The 18,339-nt window shown below is 53.4% G+C and overlaps 6 protein-coding genes across 6 annotated transcripts; 4 read left to right on the top strand and 2 right to left on the bottom strand.

Annotated features, from left to right (window-relative positions):
- Nucleotides 1-358: 358 nt before the first annotated feature.
- Nucleotides 359-2,790, top strand: AYL99_03068 (succinate dehydrogenase [ubiquinone] flavoprotein subunit, mitochondrial; the record flags this gene model as incomplete). The annotated part of the gene is made up of 9 exons (XM_018834584.1): nucleotides 359-403; nucleotides 457-514; nucleotides 571-646; nucleotides 699-757; nucleotides 808-910; nucleotides 961-985; nucleotides 1,096-1,110; nucleotides 1,164-2,512; nucleotides 2,571-2,790. 9 exons carry the CDS (start codon nucleotides 359-361, stop codon nucleotides 2,788-2,790), a joined length of 1,950 nt encoding a protein of 649 aa, XP_018697208.1.
- A 360-nt stretch (nucleotides 2,791-3,150) lies between these two features.
- On the bottom strand, nucleotides 3,151-3,563 carry AYL99_03067 (hypothetical protein; the record flags this gene model as incomplete). Its single annotated transcript, XM_018834583.1, has 2 exons — nucleotides 3,151-3,355; nucleotides 3,475-3,563. 2 exons carry the CDS (start codon nucleotides 3,561-3,563, stop codon nucleotides 3,151-3,153), a joined length of 294 nt encoding a protein of 97 aa, XP_018697207.1.
- A 2,372-nt stretch (nucleotides 3,564-5,935) lies between these two features.
- On the top strand, nucleotides 5,936-6,831 carry AYL99_03066 (hypothetical protein; the record flags this gene model as incomplete). The annotated part of the gene is made up of 2 exons (XM_018834582.1): nucleotides 5,936-6,759; nucleotides 6,822-6,831. 2 exons carry the CDS (start codon nucleotides 5,936-5,938, stop codon nucleotides 6,829-6,831), a joined length of 834 nt encoding a protein of 277 aa, XP_018697206.1.
- A 1,490-nt stretch (nucleotides 6,832-8,321) lies between these two features.
- Nucleotides 8,322-9,328, bottom strand: AYL99_03065 (hypothetical protein; the record flags this gene model as incomplete). The annotated part of the gene is made up of 2 exons (XM_018834581.1): nucleotides 8,322-9,030; nucleotides 9,081-9,328. The coding sequence occupies 2 exons, from the start codon at nucleotides 9,326-9,328 to the stop codon at nucleotides 8,322-8,324; spliced, it is 957 nt and encodes a 318-aa protein (XP_018697205.1).
- A 1,299-nt stretch (nucleotides 9,329-10,627) lies between these two features.
- On the top strand, nucleotides 10,628-12,475 carry AYL99_03064 (hypothetical protein; the record flags this gene model as incomplete). Its single annotated transcript, XM_018834580.1, has 2 exons — nucleotides 10,628-10,630; nucleotides 11,861-12,475. The coding sequence occupies 2 exons, from the start codon at nucleotides 10,628-10,630 to the stop codon at nucleotides 12,473-12,475; spliced, it is 618 nt and encodes a 205-aa protein (XP_018697204.1).
- Nucleotides 12,476-14,039: 1,564 nt separating this feature from the next.
- On the top strand, nucleotides 14,040-15,845 carry AYL99_03063 (hypothetical protein; the record flags this gene model as incomplete). The annotated part of the gene is made up of 1 exon (XM_018834579.1): nucleotides 14,040-15,845. One exon carries the CDS (start codon nucleotides 14,040-14,042, stop codon nucleotides 15,843-15,845), a length of 1,806 nt encoding a protein of 601 aa, XP_018697203.1.
- Between the last annotated feature and the right edge of the window lie 2,494 nt (nucleotides 15,846-18,339).

The following is an 18,339-nucleotide window of genomic DNA, read 5'->3' as shown; positions in this document are numbered from 1 at the left end:
GGAAGAACGACTCGTTGCTTCACATAGTGTACAAGTCCCATTCCAGAACGGCCCTGTTTTGCCCCAAGAGCAGAGCTGTTTAGAGGAGAGGTGATGGACGACTTCCTATATGGGACGGTGTTGGTCACCCCACCGCTGGTGCCGCAACATCCAAAGTGCGAGTAATGCACTTGAATTACCTCGCCTCCGATTGGCCACTGTCTCTCGTACACCTCGGGACTAGACTGCGGTCTTTGCTTCAATCAGTCGAATGTTGTAGGTTCATCCCTCCTCTGAACCACGCCATCTCGCCCTTCATCTCCATCATCCCCATTCTCTTGTCGAAGCTCAAGCCTTGAATGACTTGTGCCTGCCCAAGATGAGCTGTCTCAAGATTCTGCGGAGCTTAGGTCCCGGCAACAAGGTACATACGAGCTTCCTGGGCCCCGATCCGAACCTGACCGTGTGTGTGCACAGTTCTCGACAAGCTTGAGACAAACCAACAGGCGTCAATTTTCCTCCACGAGACCTGTCGGTATGTTCGGAAATCATGACTGTGGCGTCCACCAGAGACTAAGACTTGTCAAATAGCCCGGGTCATCGCCTCTCAACCTTTGCGAGCGAAAGAAGCCGAATCCTTCCCCTATGGCACCTATCCGATCATAGAGTTCGTCGGTCTTTGAGGGAAGAGCTTGACACAAACTGATCATTTTTGGCAGTCACGAATATGACGCCGTGGTTGTCGGTGCAGGTGGCGCAGGTTTACGAGCAGCATTCGGTATTGCCCCTCGCATCTTGATTTCCTGTTCTCTATTGACAGTGGCGAAGGTCTTGCCGAAGCTGGCTTCAATACGGCATGTATCTCGAAGTTGTTCCCTACGCGAAGTCATACGGTGGCGGCGCAGGGCGGCATCAACGCCGCGCTGGGAAAGTGGGTAGGGCCCTTGTTGGTGAAAAGACCTGTGACTGACGGTTGCGCAGCATGCACGAGGATGATTGGAGATGGGTAAGTGCTTTTGGACAGCCTCCGTTGGAGCTCCTGAGAGCTGTTGCATAATTGGGATGTCTGTTTTCCATGACACGTGAACGAGCTAACCAGTGGCTTCCCACCTACAGCACATGTACGATACGGTAAGCTTTCCCAACGCTTCGTACGCAGTACTTCGATGCTAAACGTAGATTAGGTCAAAGGATCAGACTGGCTCGGTGACCAGGACGCCATTCATTATATGACCCGCGAAGCCCCTCGATCCGTCATCGAACTCGAAGGTTACGGATGCCCATTCTCTCGAACCGAAGACGGCCGGATATACCAGCGTGCTTTTGGCGGACAGTCGCAGAAATTTGGCAAGGGCGGGCAGGCATATAGATGTTGTGCCGCTGCCGATCGAACGGGTCATGCTCTGTTACATACCCTGTACGGTCAATCGCTCAACTACAACACCAACTATTTCATTGAATTCTTCGCACTAGACCTGCTCATGGAGGACGGAGTGTGCAAGGGCGTCATCGCATACAACCAGGAAGACGGCACTCTCCACCGATTTAAGGCGCAAAACACCGTTCTGGCAACAGGCGGCTATGGTCGAGCCTACTTCAGCTGCACGTCGGCGCACACGTGTACCGGTGACGGCATGGCGATGGTCGCTCGTGCAGGTCTGCCGAATCAGGACCTCGAATTCGTCCAATTCCACCCGACCGGTATCTATGGGGCTGGCTGCTTGATTACCGAGGGATCTCGTGGCGAAGGTGGCTACCTCCTCAACTCCGAAGGTGAACGATTCATGGAACGTTACGCTCCCACTGCCAAGGATCTCGCATCCCGAGACGTGGTGTCACGATCGATGACGATGGAAATCCGTGAAGGTCGCGGCGTTGGACCGGAGAAGGACCACATCTATCTCCAGCTCAGCCACCTGCCTGCTGAGATTCTCCACGAGCGACTTCCGGGCATCTCGGAGACGGCCTCGATCTTTGCTGGCGTCGACGTCACTAAACAGCCTATCCCGGTCCTGCCAACAGTCCACTATAACATGGGCGGCATCCCGACCAAGTACACCGGTGAAGTGCTCCGTCTCGACGCCCAGGGCAAGGACGAAGTCGTTCCTGGACTGTTCGCCTGCGGTGAAGCCGCCTGTGTCTCTGTCCACGGAGCCAACCGACTGGGCGCCAACTCTCTGCTCGACTTGATCGTTTTTGGGCGTGCGGTGTCGCACACGATCCGAGACAACTTCTCACCTGGCCAGACGCAGAAGGAGCTCGCCGCCGAGGCGGGCGCAGAATCAATCAACGTGCTGGACAAGATCCGGAACTCCAGCGGCCCCAAGAGCACAGCAGAAATTCGGGCTGCCATGCAAAAGACCATGCAGACCGATGTCAGCGTCTTCCGAACGCAGGAGTCGCTGGACGAGGGTGTGAAGAAGATCACCGAGGTTGACCAGATGTTTGACCAGGTGGGCATCAAGGATCGAAGCATGATTTGGAACTCCGATCTCGTGGAGACCCTCGAGCTGCGGAATCTCTTGACATGCGCGTAAGTATCGGTCGAGGTCCCCTTTCGTGAGATGAGATACTGACGGCGGGATCTACAGGACGCAAACCGCGGCCGCGGCGGCGAACCGCAAGGAATCCCGCGGTGCGCACGCCCGCGAAGACTACCCGGAACGTGACGACGAGCACTGGATGAAGCACACCCTTTCGTGGCAGAAGTCGCCACACGGCAAAGTCGAGTTGGGTTACAGAGCGGTCACCAGCCACACCCTTGACGAGAACGAGTGCAAGTCTGTCCCGCCTTTCAAGCGAACGTATTAAGCAAACAGGCGCACATGCTCTGGGGAGGTTTGAGAGGGTGTTTCGTGACGAGCTTCGCATTATGTCGATAGGAAGGTCATATACCACGTACTCTAAGCAAATCAATGTAAAAAGGTTACTGTGAATTCGTTATCCCGTGGAGGCATGCTCGAGTTTCCGAGTCTCGAGCCATCCAGCTCTCCTGAGCTCTTTGCATTCTACTCCCCTATAACATACTCACATCCTTTTGAATGAACTACCAGTCAGCCAGCATCCAGTGTGAGCACTCTAGATAACGAGGGGCCGAGAATGCTCGACTGGCGGGATTCGTGAAACAGGCCAGCCCGTAGTTACCATTACATATCGTCCAGGCTCCCAGACTCAGGCAGACATGTACGGGTAGCACTCACCTTCTTCACCCATCCACACCTCGTGGACCTTCCCTGCAGGCACGTCGATGCGAGCGCCAACCCCGAACGTCTCCTTGGTTGGATTCCCGTCCTCAGGGTACGTGATGGTCAGCGACCCGCGCCGGATCAGGTGTGTCGTCAGGCCGCTGTGCGAGTGGGGTGGGTAATGTGCATGGCTGCGTCTTTTGCTTCAGTATGCACGGCAACAAGACACGATAGTCATGCACGCTAGGGAGTGTATATAGATAGATAGGTGGCTATCGGGAGGAAGGGGGGAAAGAGGTTTATCACTCACGGGCCGTCGGTCCACGTGAAGACGTGGGAAAACCCCCATTCCCTCACCGTCTTCTCGTCCTGCGAGCGGGACGTTGACCGCATGGACATGGCTTGGGAATGCTATGATTGACAGGTATCCTGTGATGGTTTCAGACAGAGACAGCGACGAGTTCGAGATGCGGGTGTTGCTGAGGTGAAGGGAGGAACGTAAGAGCAGGTGATAGATTGCTGCTTGACGAGGTTTACGTATGCCAAGCTCGGTCCATATGCGTGCGTTTCTTTTTGATCCATGTTTCATGCCAACCATCTTGCCACGGCCTGGACTTCGCACAGACGGGTGGAATCTGGAAATGTCTTATGCCTCCTTGCCTCGTTGCTCACCTGTCGATTGGCTAGACTTTGGGTAGATCGCACAGTCATAGCCATAGGGTTGGGCCAGCAACGTCCAGAGCACCCGTGTCGCCACCACACTGCCCGTTTCTTGCGCAGCCAGTGTGTGGACACATGGCCACCAAGTGTGAAATACACAAAGAAGATAGATATGGTTATCAGCAAAACGTGGTCGGAAATATTGGATTGCATCATCTCTCTCCGACGATCGTTCGGTCGCGATCATGACGCGCTCGACGAAGCTTCCCATAGGCTCGTCGGGTCGTGGGCCGCAGCATTGGTCGCCGGGGGGATGTTATGCTCATCCCCAGCTGAGGCATGGCCATGGCAACCTTGATCGCAGAGTCGGGAGATAGATAGATAGAGAGTTGGGCTCTTCGTTCGCGTTACCATGGCATTCACGTCTGACGTTCCCTTTGCACGTCACTGCAGTTCTGGCTGGTCTGCGATCGACACTTGGACAGAATCCAGTCACCGCAGCGACAAAAGGGCGATAAAATATCTCACCACATCAACCTTGAGCTGATCCCTCTCCAAGAACGCGTCATGGATTGGACGCGTATTTCCTTGACCTGGACCTGATGGAAGTTGCAAACCCACCGATGGATGAAGCCGGACACCGCCGGACTTCCGAGATAAACAACAAAAGTATCACTGAGAGCCGCAATTGGACTCAAGGGGTAACGGTTATGGAGCATGAGGCTGAACTCACCAAGGGCTGGTAATTGGAAGCAAGGCTCTCTACGAGGTACATCCATGAACCCAGCGTGGAAGCCTCGTGGAGAATAATATAACACTGATCCTGCTCCACGGACTTCATTTGCGGGATGGTGAATTCGGAGGTTACTGCTGGTTTTCGCCCTCGCCGAAGCTTACGCGTCGAGAATAATAATACACAGTATAAAATGCGGTCCGGGAGGTGAGAAGTGACGGCCATGTCAGCGAACCGGGGCAGTCTGAAGCGGAAGATGCAATTTCCCCGGATGTCGCCTGGCTCCACCCGGCAACGTAATGCAATCTAGCTGGGTGCAAGGCCGGCCATTAGGAGGCGTCGTGGCGGCAGCGTGGACGTTGAAGATAGTCAACAAAGGGGGAAGTGTTCAGGGGAACTGGTGGAGCAGTATTCGCCCAATTGGGGCTAGCGCGGGTGATGGGGCTATCTCAACTTCGCGCTCTCTCGCCTGGTCTCTCCTCCCAAGCTCAGGCCAAGTCCCAATTAGACCATTTGGTGGAGGGTCCGAAGAGCTAACCGACACCGTCGTGCACCCTGGCAGCCCTCCTAGCAACGGAGAAAAAAACCATACGTGGACAGACCTGATCGTCCTGGACAGGAGGGAGGAGTGAGGGCAAGTCATTCCTCGCTGAGAGCAGACCCTGCCAGGCCTGAAGCCTGCCACTACCGTGTCTGGATAACTGGTCTACGCCATTGAGAGCTGTTTATGGCTGCTCACCAGAGGACCACGGTGGTGTCTCCCCCCAGCCAGCCCCAAGGCTGAGAGGGCGCCAGGATCCGTTCCCTCCCCCTGCATGAAAATGCGTCAAGCCCTCCCTTTCCCTTTGTTTGCCCCAACTCGAGCTTGGCCTTACCGAGAAAGAATGCGTGTGCACTCCACTTTTAGGCCATTGTTGGGCCAGACGCGGCCAACGACGTCGGCGATCCAACGCCTCGACAATCTGGGCAGGACAATGAGAGTGGACCCGTCGGCCGGCATTGTTTGTTTCACCTCCATGGCTTACGGTAGGTCATGGGGGCTGAACGATAGTCTATTCGAAAATGGATCTGCTATATTTCCCTCCCCCGAGTTTCTTTCTTCCCTCTTCCCTCTGTCGTTGGTTGATAACCTCCGTCGAGTATCCCAAAGAAGTCTGTGACTTTCATTGCGCTCTTTCGACACACGCTCTTTTTGTCCCCGGAGGATTCATCACGCTCTTTTATACCGACCGAGACCTTCCTGACCCTCGACGCTCATTACAAAGGCCGTTCTCGACCGCCGCGCTCTTTTTTGGAATCCCGTTGGAAAACAACCTACACGAAATCCTCGAATTCAACCGAAGAAAGCAGCGAGAAGGAAAGAAAACAACTAACCAACATGCAGCTCATCAAGACCGTCTCAGTCTTGGCCCTGGCCACCGGTGCCGTCGTCGCTATGCCCGCCAACGCGGAACATGGTGGACTTGCCAAACGTCAATGGTGGGGGGGAAACCGATTCTGGCAGCGTCCCAACCCGGACGCCTACATCACGGTGACTGGTTACGCGCCCGAGCCAACTGGTGGCAGTTGGTATACCGATGCATCGACCTCGACCTCGACCTCGACCTCGGCCACGACTACATCGACCACGACCAGTGATGTGGTTAGCGCGACTCCTGCCGCTACTGACAGCAACTTCGGCAGCGGTGGTCCCTTCAACCGACCGTCGCCCCAGGACTACACCCCGACCGAAGCCCCAGCGCCCCCTGCTACCTCTGCTCCCCAAGCTCCGGCGTCGTCTCCTGCCACCCCGGCGTCGTCCGCCCCGCCCGCCTCTGGGTCGTCCCTGTACGACTACATGGATGTGGTCTCGAAATGGCGCGCCGCTGGGGGTCTTCCGGCTCTCACCCAAAACAGCCAGCTCGAGGCTAATGCCATGAAGACCAGCACGGACAGCGTCGGCGGCCTCATCCACGAGTTGAACCCCGGCACCATGGCCCAGGTCCTGGCCCCTGGCACCCCCGACAACTTCGAGAGCGTCTACGTCGGTGGATGGCTCTGCGAGATCCCCACGCTTCCGGGCCTGAACGGCATCTGTGCCACCGAGGCTCAAGGATGGGATCACTCCAATGGCGAGACCGGACACGCCGAAATCTTGACCTCGACCTCTTACTCCAAGATCGGTTGTGCTCTGGCCCTGTCTACAGGCGTCTGGGCCTGCGAGTACGTATCATCTCTGTTGCGATTTGTGGACGTGTTGAAAGCTAACAGATGTGTTTGTGCAGCTTGGCATAGAGCGACGACGCGTCGTCCTGTCCCCACCACCACTACTACCTCGAATTATTTCCTCGACGATTGGAGGTCACGCCGATTTGATGGAATTGAAAGGAAAAAAAAGAAGATATGGTCTCCTGTTCGGAAACAAGGAGACGTATCTATGGCAAAGCTCAGGCGGTGGGACGAACAGAGGAGGAGGGATATAGGGACATCCAGCGAGAAGGAGACGGGCGACATTGGTTTGTGTGTTTTTCTGTGTGTAGAGCCGAGCTGGAAATATATGTATGACACTTCGTTTTTTATGCATTTATGCATTGTATTTTTGCTTCGTTTCAGATTTTATCTGATTCATTCATTTCTTCCATTCGCTCTCTATCTCGGTCTTTTTCTCTGACTTTTGTCCTCCTTTGGTTTTATTCATGGAACGATCCAAATGAACGAGCGAAAAAAGAGGTAGATAGTTTGCTTTTTAGGGTATTCCGTAGCTAAATAAACGCCTTCCAATCCAAAAAAACAAAAATGCCACAACTTCCTTACCTGCTTGCTCCCTTGTTCTCGCGACGACATCTTTTGTCCATCTTGCGCAAATCCAAGCGTGAATGGAGGTTTGGTCCAATTGTTTTCTTTTCACGAGTACAGAAGCACGCACATCCGGCAGACGACTTGTACATTGTTGTCGTGACTATGATAATACACTTCCCACCCATTCACCATGGTGGTTGGGCTGTCGGGAACACCAATAACAAGCCAGGTGCGAGTGAGCGAATGAATGGGTATGTGACCAATGAAGCCGAGAGGGAAAAGAAGAATGTTTGTTTTATTGTTGTCGTGGTGAGGATCTGGAGTTGACCGGGACTCCCTATCAGCACTCGTCGCGGGGTAGGGGAAGCAAAGAGGAGGAGGAGGAGGAGGAGGAGGAGGAGGAGGAGGAGGAGGAAGGGCTGGGGGAAGGAAGGAAGGAAGCAAGGAAGAAAGCCGTTGCGTTGCGTTACAACCTCTTGCTGCTCGTCATCATCCTCAAGAACCGTGCCGGGTTGTGCCGTGCCACAGGCAGACTACGTACCTACTACACTGTTACAGACTCGGGAACAGAGATGGGTGGGTGGGCTGGGTGGATGGGTGAGCGAGAGAGTTTTCGCAGCACGATGATGGTAAAGATGAAGGCGATGCTCAAGAAGAGCGCGTCGAGATAGATCCCATGTCCACTATCACCACCACCACCACTACCACCAGAAGCTGCTGAATCAGTCAGAACTTGGAAATGGACATTTCTGAAAGCTTGCATTAATACTCGTACAGAGTAGACTATCTATCTATCTGGAGACCATGAGTCTATCCGGAGAGTTGCCGTCTACTGAGAGAGCACGATTCCGTTGAAACAGTGTGCTGTCTATCGAGAGAGTATCCCGTCCATCGAGTGAACATGAGGTTGTCGAGAGAAGTATGCCCGTTAGTGCCAGGTCCACTTACCTGCAAGGCAAGTGCAAAGAGCCAAGGTACTAAAATGCTTAACATCTCGCACGCCTAACCGCATCCATCAAAGTCGCCGGGTTCCACGTACAATCCCAGAAATCTTTCATGGCCGCTGGTTGGACTGTTGCCTCCATACCTGCAGCATCGATCTTGAAAATGGGCAAGGGCCGGCAGGGCAGCTCACCGTAACCAAACTCTTCCTCGAAGGTCGTGGTTGGTTGTCCGTTGACGCGCTCCCAAACTTCCCATCGAAACTTGACTTCGCCCACCAGCTGGATGTCGCCATAGAAGATTGCCCCTGTGACCTCATCGCGGCGGAGATCTTGCGCAGATGTTACATGAATTGGGAGGCGGGATGAGCTTGCGTACGCTGGAGTTTCCATGATCTTGACCAAGACAACGCGTTGGATAGTGGGGTTACCGGTCAGATAGAGAGGGACTAAGCCGCGGAGACATTCGAGAGACTGTGACTTCCCAACTTCGACAACAGTGTGAGGCTGATGCAGATCCTTGCCCCAGTTGATGACCAAGTCTGGCTGTTTCGCAGACGACGCGTATGGTCCTTCAAAGTTGTCAACGTAGAGGTTTTGCACGATCGACATCTGGGCCTTCTCGTTCGACTTGGATCTGGCACCGGAGCCGACTTCTGAAAGGAATCCAAGGATAGCCCGGTGCATGAAGAGGGGGGGTGGCATGATGGTAAGCACAGCGGTCGAGCTATCGTATGAGACTGGAAATTGTTTTCTGGTTTGGATTAGTACAGACATGACATAAATGATTGGGATGGTACTTACTGTTCGATACACAAGTCAAAGTCAGGGTTTCGTTGCAGCTCTAGCCATGCCTGTCGAGAAAGGGTGAGTTCAAAAGGCTCTTCCGTCCGAGGATGAATACCTGACACGTTCTCTTGAATGACTTTCAGAACTGCCTGGACTTGAGCAGTGATTGGTTGATGCATGGCATCTGGGAGTGACAGCTGCGCGCCATTTGACGGGGTACTGGGCTCGAGATCACTTGCAGGTTTTCCCATGATTTGATCCATCATGTTTCCTCCACAAAGTCACACAATCTTTGTTTCTTTGTTGATGATATGAAGTGAAGGATTACTTTTGTTGATGTCGATGAAAGGAAAAGTTCAAGAATCAAAAAGATGTGCAGGGTGTATATTGGAGAGCCTCCGGTCGAGCATTCGCGGTGCATTCGTGCACGCAGTGCTACACAAAACCTACTAACGGTGGAGCAAAGGTGCAGTTGGTAAACCCGCACCGCCTAATCTGCTTTGTTAACAGCACAGCGATTCACAAGCAACCTTGAGACACGATATGAGACAAGACACGAAATGTGACACGACCATGACAAGGGTTATGAAGAAAAGCGCGTGGCATCTCATGCAGGACAAGCAATTCAAGAGTGGTTGATAAAGGCAAGACATCCTCATCCTCATCCCATTGTCGACCACCCTCACCGACTGTCTCGGGTAGGGCTGGGTGCTCCATACACATACGGATGTCGATACCATTGAAATGCCGTCGCCGTGGCCTGTTCCTCGCTGAGGGGAACGAGTCACACTCCTTGTCAGGCAAGTCGAGTCAATGCTCAAGAACCCAGCCAGGGAAGCCCGAGCATTGGATGCAGAAACATCAGAAGGGAAATACGTGAAATCTAGTCTGTCCAAGCTGACCTGGCTAGTAGTTGGCGCATCTCATTTTCGCAAGATAGACCGTGGGCGAGGTGGATTGTCGTTTTGGCCTTTGTCACATCATCTCGGTGTCTGTCCAACCTAGCAAGGCAAGAAGCACACGACCGTTGTCGGATGATACATTCCTGTCGTTCTTTAATTTGATAGGGCAAATGAATCGCCACTATCCCTTTCAATCGAGGAGGATCGTAGAGTTCTTTCAGTAAGGATAATATTATTTTAATATTGCCTCTTCTAAGACTCCCTCTAACCAAGGATCGAGGTCTTGGCAGCAAAAGACGAGCTAAATCGTGCGGCCTTTGGCACGCTGTTCGTCCAGATCGAATGACATTGTTGTCCATTGCACGAGTTTCTGGGGATAGGCGATCTGGCTTGGACCTTGGTTAGAGGCGAAAAGTAGGAGCCTTTCTTAGGTGAGACGATGGCCACGTGCTCGACATCAGTGGTACATACTTTCGTAAAAGGGATATATAGGGGAGATATATAGGGGATTGTCGGGGAATAGGGGCTAACTCTAAAATGCTACAATGAACCAGAGGATGAGGCATCAGCTCCCCTGTGATTGGCATCTCTCCTTCGCTAAGAAGGCTGCCTGCAACTACATGATACTGTACGTTCCTTTCTCCGTCGTCCCGAGCCACTATGGTGCGTCGAGACAGATCAAACGCTCGGAAGACTACAATGCGGCCCCTGAGGCAGCCAAACCAAAGTCATTTATTTATCCGCTTTCATCTTCAGTACCCGGACCAGTAAAACAAAACGCCCTCAGAAAGACGAGAAGATAGGCGAGGATGAATGTGTTAGGTCGCGCGTGATGAATTATTGGGGTAATGGTGCGGGCGAGAAAGGCTACTTCGTCAAAACCGTATAAATAGATGGATGAGTTTGTGTCCCACTTTGTCGTTTGAGCCTGGGTTTGAGGCAGCTCTAGATTAGGCCGTTCCTGGGACCGTTACGTCGATCAACCAAGCTCTTGACTACCAAATCTTGATTCCAAAATTGCAGATTCCAAATGGCTGGCTGTCCTTTTGCGTTTAGCCTATCCGAGTAGAGGCGAAACCATGAGGTCAATATCAGCGAGATGAGTCTGTGGATCCATTGCCGAATTGAAACTGCCATTGTTCGCCTACCTTCTCTTTGTGGCAAAGCGAGTTCTTTATTTTCACGGCGCCTCAGATTTGGTCACGGAGCTAGTACACCACCGGATTCAGATAGTGGCGGTCGATGGGAGAATGGGGACTTTGCAGACCTACATACAAGATGGGAATTCTCACCCCAGACTTTTGCTTCCTTCGAGTTCTGGTTTGAAGTCTGCACTGTGTTTATTGACGAGACATCGTTGTCCGCTCTTTTACTTCTCGTCATGTTCAAACGCGCTCTTCTGGTTTGCTCGCTTGGCCTACTTCGCTCTATTTCTGCCGACTCGTGGTCCAAATGGGAAGATCCTGATGTTACAGTGACCGCTATAGTTACATCCACTGTATATACTTGCCCTTGTGTTGGGCCTCTTACTACACCAGAGGCATGGACGCACTCGGACAAAGCGATATGCACCACGTCTTCGCTCAAATCCGAGCATGACAGCCACACTGATTGGAATGAATGGCTGAGCAGTGATACTGCCGTTTCGAGCACTACATATAGTGGCCAGAGTTGGATAAGTAAGCAATCATCACACACACATTCGACAGAGACGAATCACCATCATCTCAGTACTACTCCTGTACACTCGTGGACTTCTCAATCTCTGTCGGGTTCCTCTACAAGGACGACCTACAGCACGACATCTACGCCCCATCCCACAAGATCGAGCACTACTTCGACCAGCACGACATCCACGCATCATCATACCAGGTCGAGTACTACTTCAAGTAGCACCTCGACCAGCCCGACTACGACTACGAGCTCCCCAACCAGTTCATCCTTGAGCACCTCCACCAGTCCTTCTACGAGCACGACCTCGAGCACATCCAGCACGACCTCGAGCACATCCAGCACGACCTCGAGCACATCCAGCACGACCTCGAGCACATCCTCCAGCACGACCTCGAGCTCCTCCACAAGCACTTCGACAACTTCCACTCAACCAACAACGTCGAGCTTTTCTACCTCAACCACACCGTCAACCACGACCACAACAACCACTACCACCTCAACGTCAAGCATACCCACTACCACCACTTCGGCAATAACCACACCGACAACCACGACCACAACAACCACAACTACAACGACAACAACTACTACTACTACCACATCAGTAGCCCCAGCGGGCCCAACCTGCATCAACAACAGCTGCGGGATCCTCGACATAACCGATTTTCAGGCGATCGAATCCAACCCAGACTGCTGCGTCGGAACCGTCTGCGCTGTAACTCTTCAACAGGTAACCGGCACATGTCAAACCTGCGCCGCCGAATCAGATTACTGCAACACCAATGCGGACTGCTGTGCCGGGCTGATCTGTTTGGGCGGAACGCCCGATGTTGAACTCGGGTTCTGCATCTGAGACGCAACACTACGCACTCGGAAGAAAGCGGGAAAACAAAAGCAAATAAAGCTCGAGAAGGAGGGGGAAAGCTGTAACAGCGGGAGGAATTGCTCTTATTCTGGATTCTTACGACGCCCTGTCGTTGCTTCAAGGGGACGCTGTAATCCTGTAGACGCGCAAGATATAACTAGTCCTTATGAGCGAGGGGGAATATTGCAGCCTACCTGAATCCCGTTCCAACTCAAACTTCTCTTTAGCTGTGCGACGAGTTTCGCTAGGGTCCTAAAACTGCACCCGAGGTTGACACCACAATATATCTACCTCCGGCGCTGCCCCCAACCGGATCGCGCTCTGTTCAAGTCTTGAACAATGCGACTGTGGGCCAATTGCTGAATCTCTCCCATACAACGTTGGACGGTGCCAGCAGTCAGCAACATTTGGCTTGAATGGTGGCCTAACCTGTGCGCACCCCTGGCAACAAGAACCGCGTGGCAGGTCAGAGAACGTTTGGTTCATCTCTCGCTCAGACCCAATCTCAGGTCATTCATGTAGAATCCTGACCTGTCCGCCTCTGCCATCCGTGCGAGCCATTGCTCGGGCGAGGCGCGGTTTACGCGGTTTATGGTATTTTCAGCCTCTCGCCTCCCTTTCTGTAAGGTAAACGACGTGCTGCTCTGTTGCTTCTCGTTGGCACATGGCAGCCGGTTGAATATCTGCATCCCGCCGGATATAGATAGCCCTCCATAGTTCACCCTCGATGCTCTCAGCCCAGGTCGTGTAACCATGGCCACGTTGAAAGACAATTTTCTGTTGAGGGACATCTGCTACCGCTCCATTCATTTCCATCTTACCATTGTTGGATTTGTCGAACATTCCGGCCAACGCATCTCGAGATATTGATGATTGACCAGCACGTTTACAGCAAAGCGCGAGCTTGGGGGTGAGCACAGAGCGGCATCACTTTCGTCCCAAAGAGGGGCAAGCCATGTAGGTTTCGATCTACCTCGTCTTGGCACACGACATCCCTCTGAGACGCTGGTGGCGCTGCAAAAACGCAGGCTGTGCAGGGCCCAGGCTGTACCAGGGTTCCATCAAACGACCGGCGCAGCTAGCGATGCGCAACCACCTGTTGTTTTTCAGCTCTCCCAGGATTTCTGTCTCTGAGACTAGAGATGATGGCGGACGCCAGTTGCGGGTGGAAATCCCCTCTCAGGACGATCCGTTCATTTGTATGGCTGAGCAGGTAATGCCGTCCTGCTAGTGACCACTGCTAACGCCAGCATTTCCTCCTTCTCAAACTTTCCAAATCCTACATGACAGTTGCCAATTCCCACATTCGATATGCCTAGACCTCGCTCCTCCATGCCTCTCGTTGGCTCACTCTACGTGACTTGAACCTTGAAGAACTGTTGTTGTTCCCTCGAACTGCCTCTTCGAACTGGAGACTTCTTGCGACGCCGTCCCATTCCCTCCCTTGGGCAACACGACTCCTCCCCCCACAACCTGTCCCGTTGAAGAGAGAAAAAGAGAGAGATCACCCACAAGATGATGCCACATGCGATCATGGGCTACAAACTGCCGCTTCGCGCTGGAGGAGGCGGGCAGCCGTCTGAGGCTGCCACCGATTTCACCCTGACGCCCTTTTCCGAGTCCGTCTTGTCGCATCTCGTGGCAGCGAGGAAAGATGTCTCCTCCCAGGATGGGCAAATATTCACCGATGAGGCGTCCTTCTTGACATATATGGCCTCGGAAAAGTCCAGTGCAATGTCGACCCCTGTAGACAACAACCTGGACTACCCCATGTCCTCTTATTTCATAAGCTCCAGTCATAACACGTACCTTTCCGGGAACCAGCTCTACGGCGATGCCTCTGTGTATGCATACACCAATGTTCTCAAACGCGGGTGTAGGTGCTTGGAGATAGACGTGTGGGACGGGGAAAGCGACCCGGAACCCAGCAGCTCAGATGAAGACGAGGATAAGTCTGATAAGTCTGACTCGAAGCCTTCACGCTGGGGTAGGGTCAAAGCTCGTGCAGCACGCATGCGCTCAAGCTCTCGGTCACATGCTGCCAACACGAACAACGCCGTACTCGCTCAGCCCTCTGGTCCTCCCGGAGGTCTTCCTGGAGCTCAAACCACAGACGGGCCAGATAGGGTTGGGGACACGGGCTCGCCGCAAAAGCCAGAATCCTCCTCGCTTGACTCGAACCGCCTTTCACCGCACCCTTCACCCTCCCTGTCTAACAAGATGGAGCCGCGAGTACTCCATGGCTACACACTGACTCACCCTATCACCTTTCGCGCCGTCTGCCATGCTATCAGGGAGTCGGCTTTCGTGAGCACGGAGCTACCATTGATCGTGTCCCTGGAGGTGCACGCCTCCCTTGCCCAGCAAGAGATCATGGTCGAGATCATGCGCGATGTTTGGGCGGAATTCCTGGTGTGCCTCCCCAAAGGAACGGACGTTTCTGCGCTTCCATCTCCGGCGTCACTCCGGAGAAAGATATTGATTAAGGTCAAGTGGGTTCCAGACTCTCAAACCGGAGAGTCCAACGACCCAATTGAGCATGTGAGCTCAAATTCCACCGACGGGGCGGGGAGCGATGCGATACCAACCTCCCCGGAGAAACGAAAGAAGGCCTCGAAAGTGCTGGCTGCACTCTCCGAGCTGGGGATCTATACTCGGGCCTATACGTTCAAGCATTTCTCACAGCCCGAAGCTACTATCCCAACACACGTTTTCAGTCTGTCCGAGAAGAAAGTCCACAGCATGCACGACGACCCATCGCACGGGCCTGCCTTGTTCAAGCATAACAGAAACTTTCTGATGCGCGTGTTTCCCAGAGGAGCTAGGATCAACAGTTCAAATGTCGATCCGATCTTCCACTGGCGACAGGGCGCACAAATGGTGGCCCTGAATTGGCAGAAGCTGGACACGGGAATGATGCTCAACGAAGGAATGTTTACAGCGACTGGGGGCTGGATGCTCAAGCCAAAAGGCTACCGCAGTACTGCCGCAGCTGGACCCGCAAACTCTCACAAGGAAGTAGAACCCAAGAGGGAACGGCTAGATCTGGAAATCCGACTCCTCGCGGCGCAGAGACTGCCCGTTCCGGTCGACAAAGACTTCTCACACGGTCCCAGATTGAAACCATATGTCAAAATGCAACTACACGTCGACTCGCTTTCCTCTCCCGACCGCAGCAGCAAAGACCAAATCGAAACCCGTGGCGGTGAAGACGTCGATTCCAGCCTTTTTAAACGTAGGTCCGCTGATTCCCGCACCGATTCTCCTGATTTCCGGGGCGAGGTGATGAGCTGGTTGAATATGACAGACGTCCTACAAGACCTGAGTTTCATTCGGTAAGTGTCTTTTCTGTTTATGCCTTTCTAGTATTTGTTGGTGCTATTCGAACGTGGCTTTCGTGCCTGGGAAGGAGATGCGCCCGGCTGAACGCATCACGCCACTCTCTGCTGCAGCGAAAGCGACAGAGGCTCACATCATGCGGTGCGCGACATCAGTTTCACCGCAAGTTCCCTCCTGGTCTGGCACTGCTTCGCTTGTACCCCCTTTGAGCTGTCTTCTGCCGGCGTCTTACCAGGATACCTGCGACGTTGTCGTCGTCCGTTTCGATGTTAAGCGCATTGAGCAGCGATAATAAGCCAAAAGGCCGTTCAGCGGCTGGCAAGCTGGGATGTTGGGCGACGGGTAAAGCCTGCCTCTCCACGGGCCTGCTGGTGCGCAGTGATCTTGGAATCCTCGCAGGGAAAACGATTTCCGGTTAGAGCCTAATCAACGCTCGAGCAGCGCAGATGCAGGACATGGACCAACTGCAGGATTGTGTGACACGCGTGCGATCTTCATGTACGATCGTGTTACACGATACTTTTGACTTTCGCCTGTCCACTTTCACCTCCCGTTATGTATCATTTCACGCTTGATAGGTCATATTGTGGCTTGATTGAGTTGCAGAAAACCTGAATCTGTTCTAATTCTGGGCATAGACTAAAGGTCATCGACGACCGCTCCATGAGCAAAGACAACCTACTAGCATGGGCCTGCATTCGACTCGACCGCCTCCGGCAAGGGTATCGATTCATCCATTTACTCGATTCGAGCGGCATGCCATCACGCGGTGCACTGCTTGTTCATGTCTGTAAGCGTACGAGTTAAGTGGTCGACGAAAAGTGGAAACCCTCTGGCTGGTCTTCCCCGCTCGAACAGAAGGTCCTGGTGGGAATTCTCCTCCCTACTGAACACCATAGCCCACATTTTGGTAGGCTGGGGGAGACGTCGCATCTGAGAGAGATGCGCTCGGGCTCCACCTGTATTGTTATTTGCAGAACAAGAGGCACTGGATCTGATTTGGACGCAGTACTCCGTCCTCCAGCGCGACGAATGCGGGCTTAAAGTCTTGGTACCCCTGAGTCTCCCGGGTTATTTGACCTACGTTGGTCGGCCGTCGGCAGCCAATGAGACTTACTGGGCGAATTGGCAAGGGCCTTGGTCGAAGACTCTGCTGTTAGCGCTGATTTCGACGACAACTTTGGACCAGCAAAGCCGGGCTTTCCTGCTTGAGAGGAGGCTCGACTATTTTCTCGTATCAAATGCGTAACAAACTTTGCGCCTGGATCCTCGATACTTTGTGCACAGTCCCGCAATGGATGAGCCTCGACTGGTCCACAGATACCAGACACAGCCTGTCACGGTGCCTGCGCGAGGGTGGGCCCTCTTTGTGATGTTGCTACGAGCTCGATGCCGTGCACAGACTTCAGATGCAGGTTGAGCTTATCGGGATGGCATGCTCATCTTAGAGGACGGACAGGGCTATCGTTTGCCAGGATTCATTTCCCGTGCCACTGGAATGTCCCTCCCAGGTAACAGGACAGGTGGGACCGCTTCTGACTTATCCGTCGTGGCACATGTGGCGAGTTCAGCGATTTCCCATCCAGACACATTCGGAAAACAGACTGGTACCTTTCAACTAGGATATGCCGATCTGAACAGCGGTCCGTCCAGGAGTCTGGTAGAACTCCTACTCCCTTGTTGATCAAAAGACAAAGACTTGTCAACACAGTCGGCAGACGAGCGTTCCACTGACTCGCATCGGTTCTGATGAGGCTATAGAGTCAGCAAATTCTGATGGCCCTGGTTAGAATGACCACGCTTCAGGCAACATGCATCTTGCGGGGAATGGAGCTGCTCCTGAACCTTGCCGGTCCTTGGGAATTCTGATTTCCAGGGACAGTGCCATTTCTGTGGCCTACAAAGTTGCAGAGGTCATCTTTGGATAGCAGAGGATATATAATGGTCAAAAAATCACCACTCCAGCCTTACTACATCCGCTTCCCACAGGTGAAACCTTGTTGCGACTCCAAAGGTGCAACTCTACAAACTTATACGCAGCCACTCTATCTTGCCTCATCGGTACTTCGTCCTCGACACACACATCATGAAGTCTACAGTAATGAACCTCGACGACGCCCTTCCCCCCCAGCGAGAAGCGGCACACTCGAAGGTCCGGCTCGATACGCCTCCGAATGTTCTCACTAGACCGGTACCTCCGCTCCATGGAAAACATTGCCTGAGCAGGAAGCTGATGAATTCGAGGCGAAGATGAATGGAGTACGCTGCCCTCGTTGCAGGGCCAACGGAGTAGAAGTCTGGGTCATTCCGTGAGTGTTCCCCCTCCTCGAAAGTGTCAGTCCTGCTCGCAGACTTGACTGTCCTCCGATCGCGGCAAAGTCGGGACAGGCTGACAGTAACGGCAGCGGGACCAGATGCCACCGATGTGGCTTTCCCTGTTGAGGGACGAAGTGCCAACGCCCATTATCGAACACGAGTATGCTAAGAAGGCTCT

Source organism: Fonsecaea erecta (assembly GCF_001651985.1).
Source record: "Fonsecaea erecta strain CBS 125763 chromosome Unknown Scaff2, whole genome shotgun sequence".
Classification (NCBI taxonomy): domain Eukaryota; kingdom Fungi; phylum Ascomycota; class Eurotiomycetes; order Chaetothyriales; family Herpotrichiellaceae; genus Fonsecaea; species Fonsecaea erecta.
The sequence above is the reverse complement of the archived record's forward strand: the minus strand, read 5'-3'. Positions and strand labels throughout refer to the sequence as shown.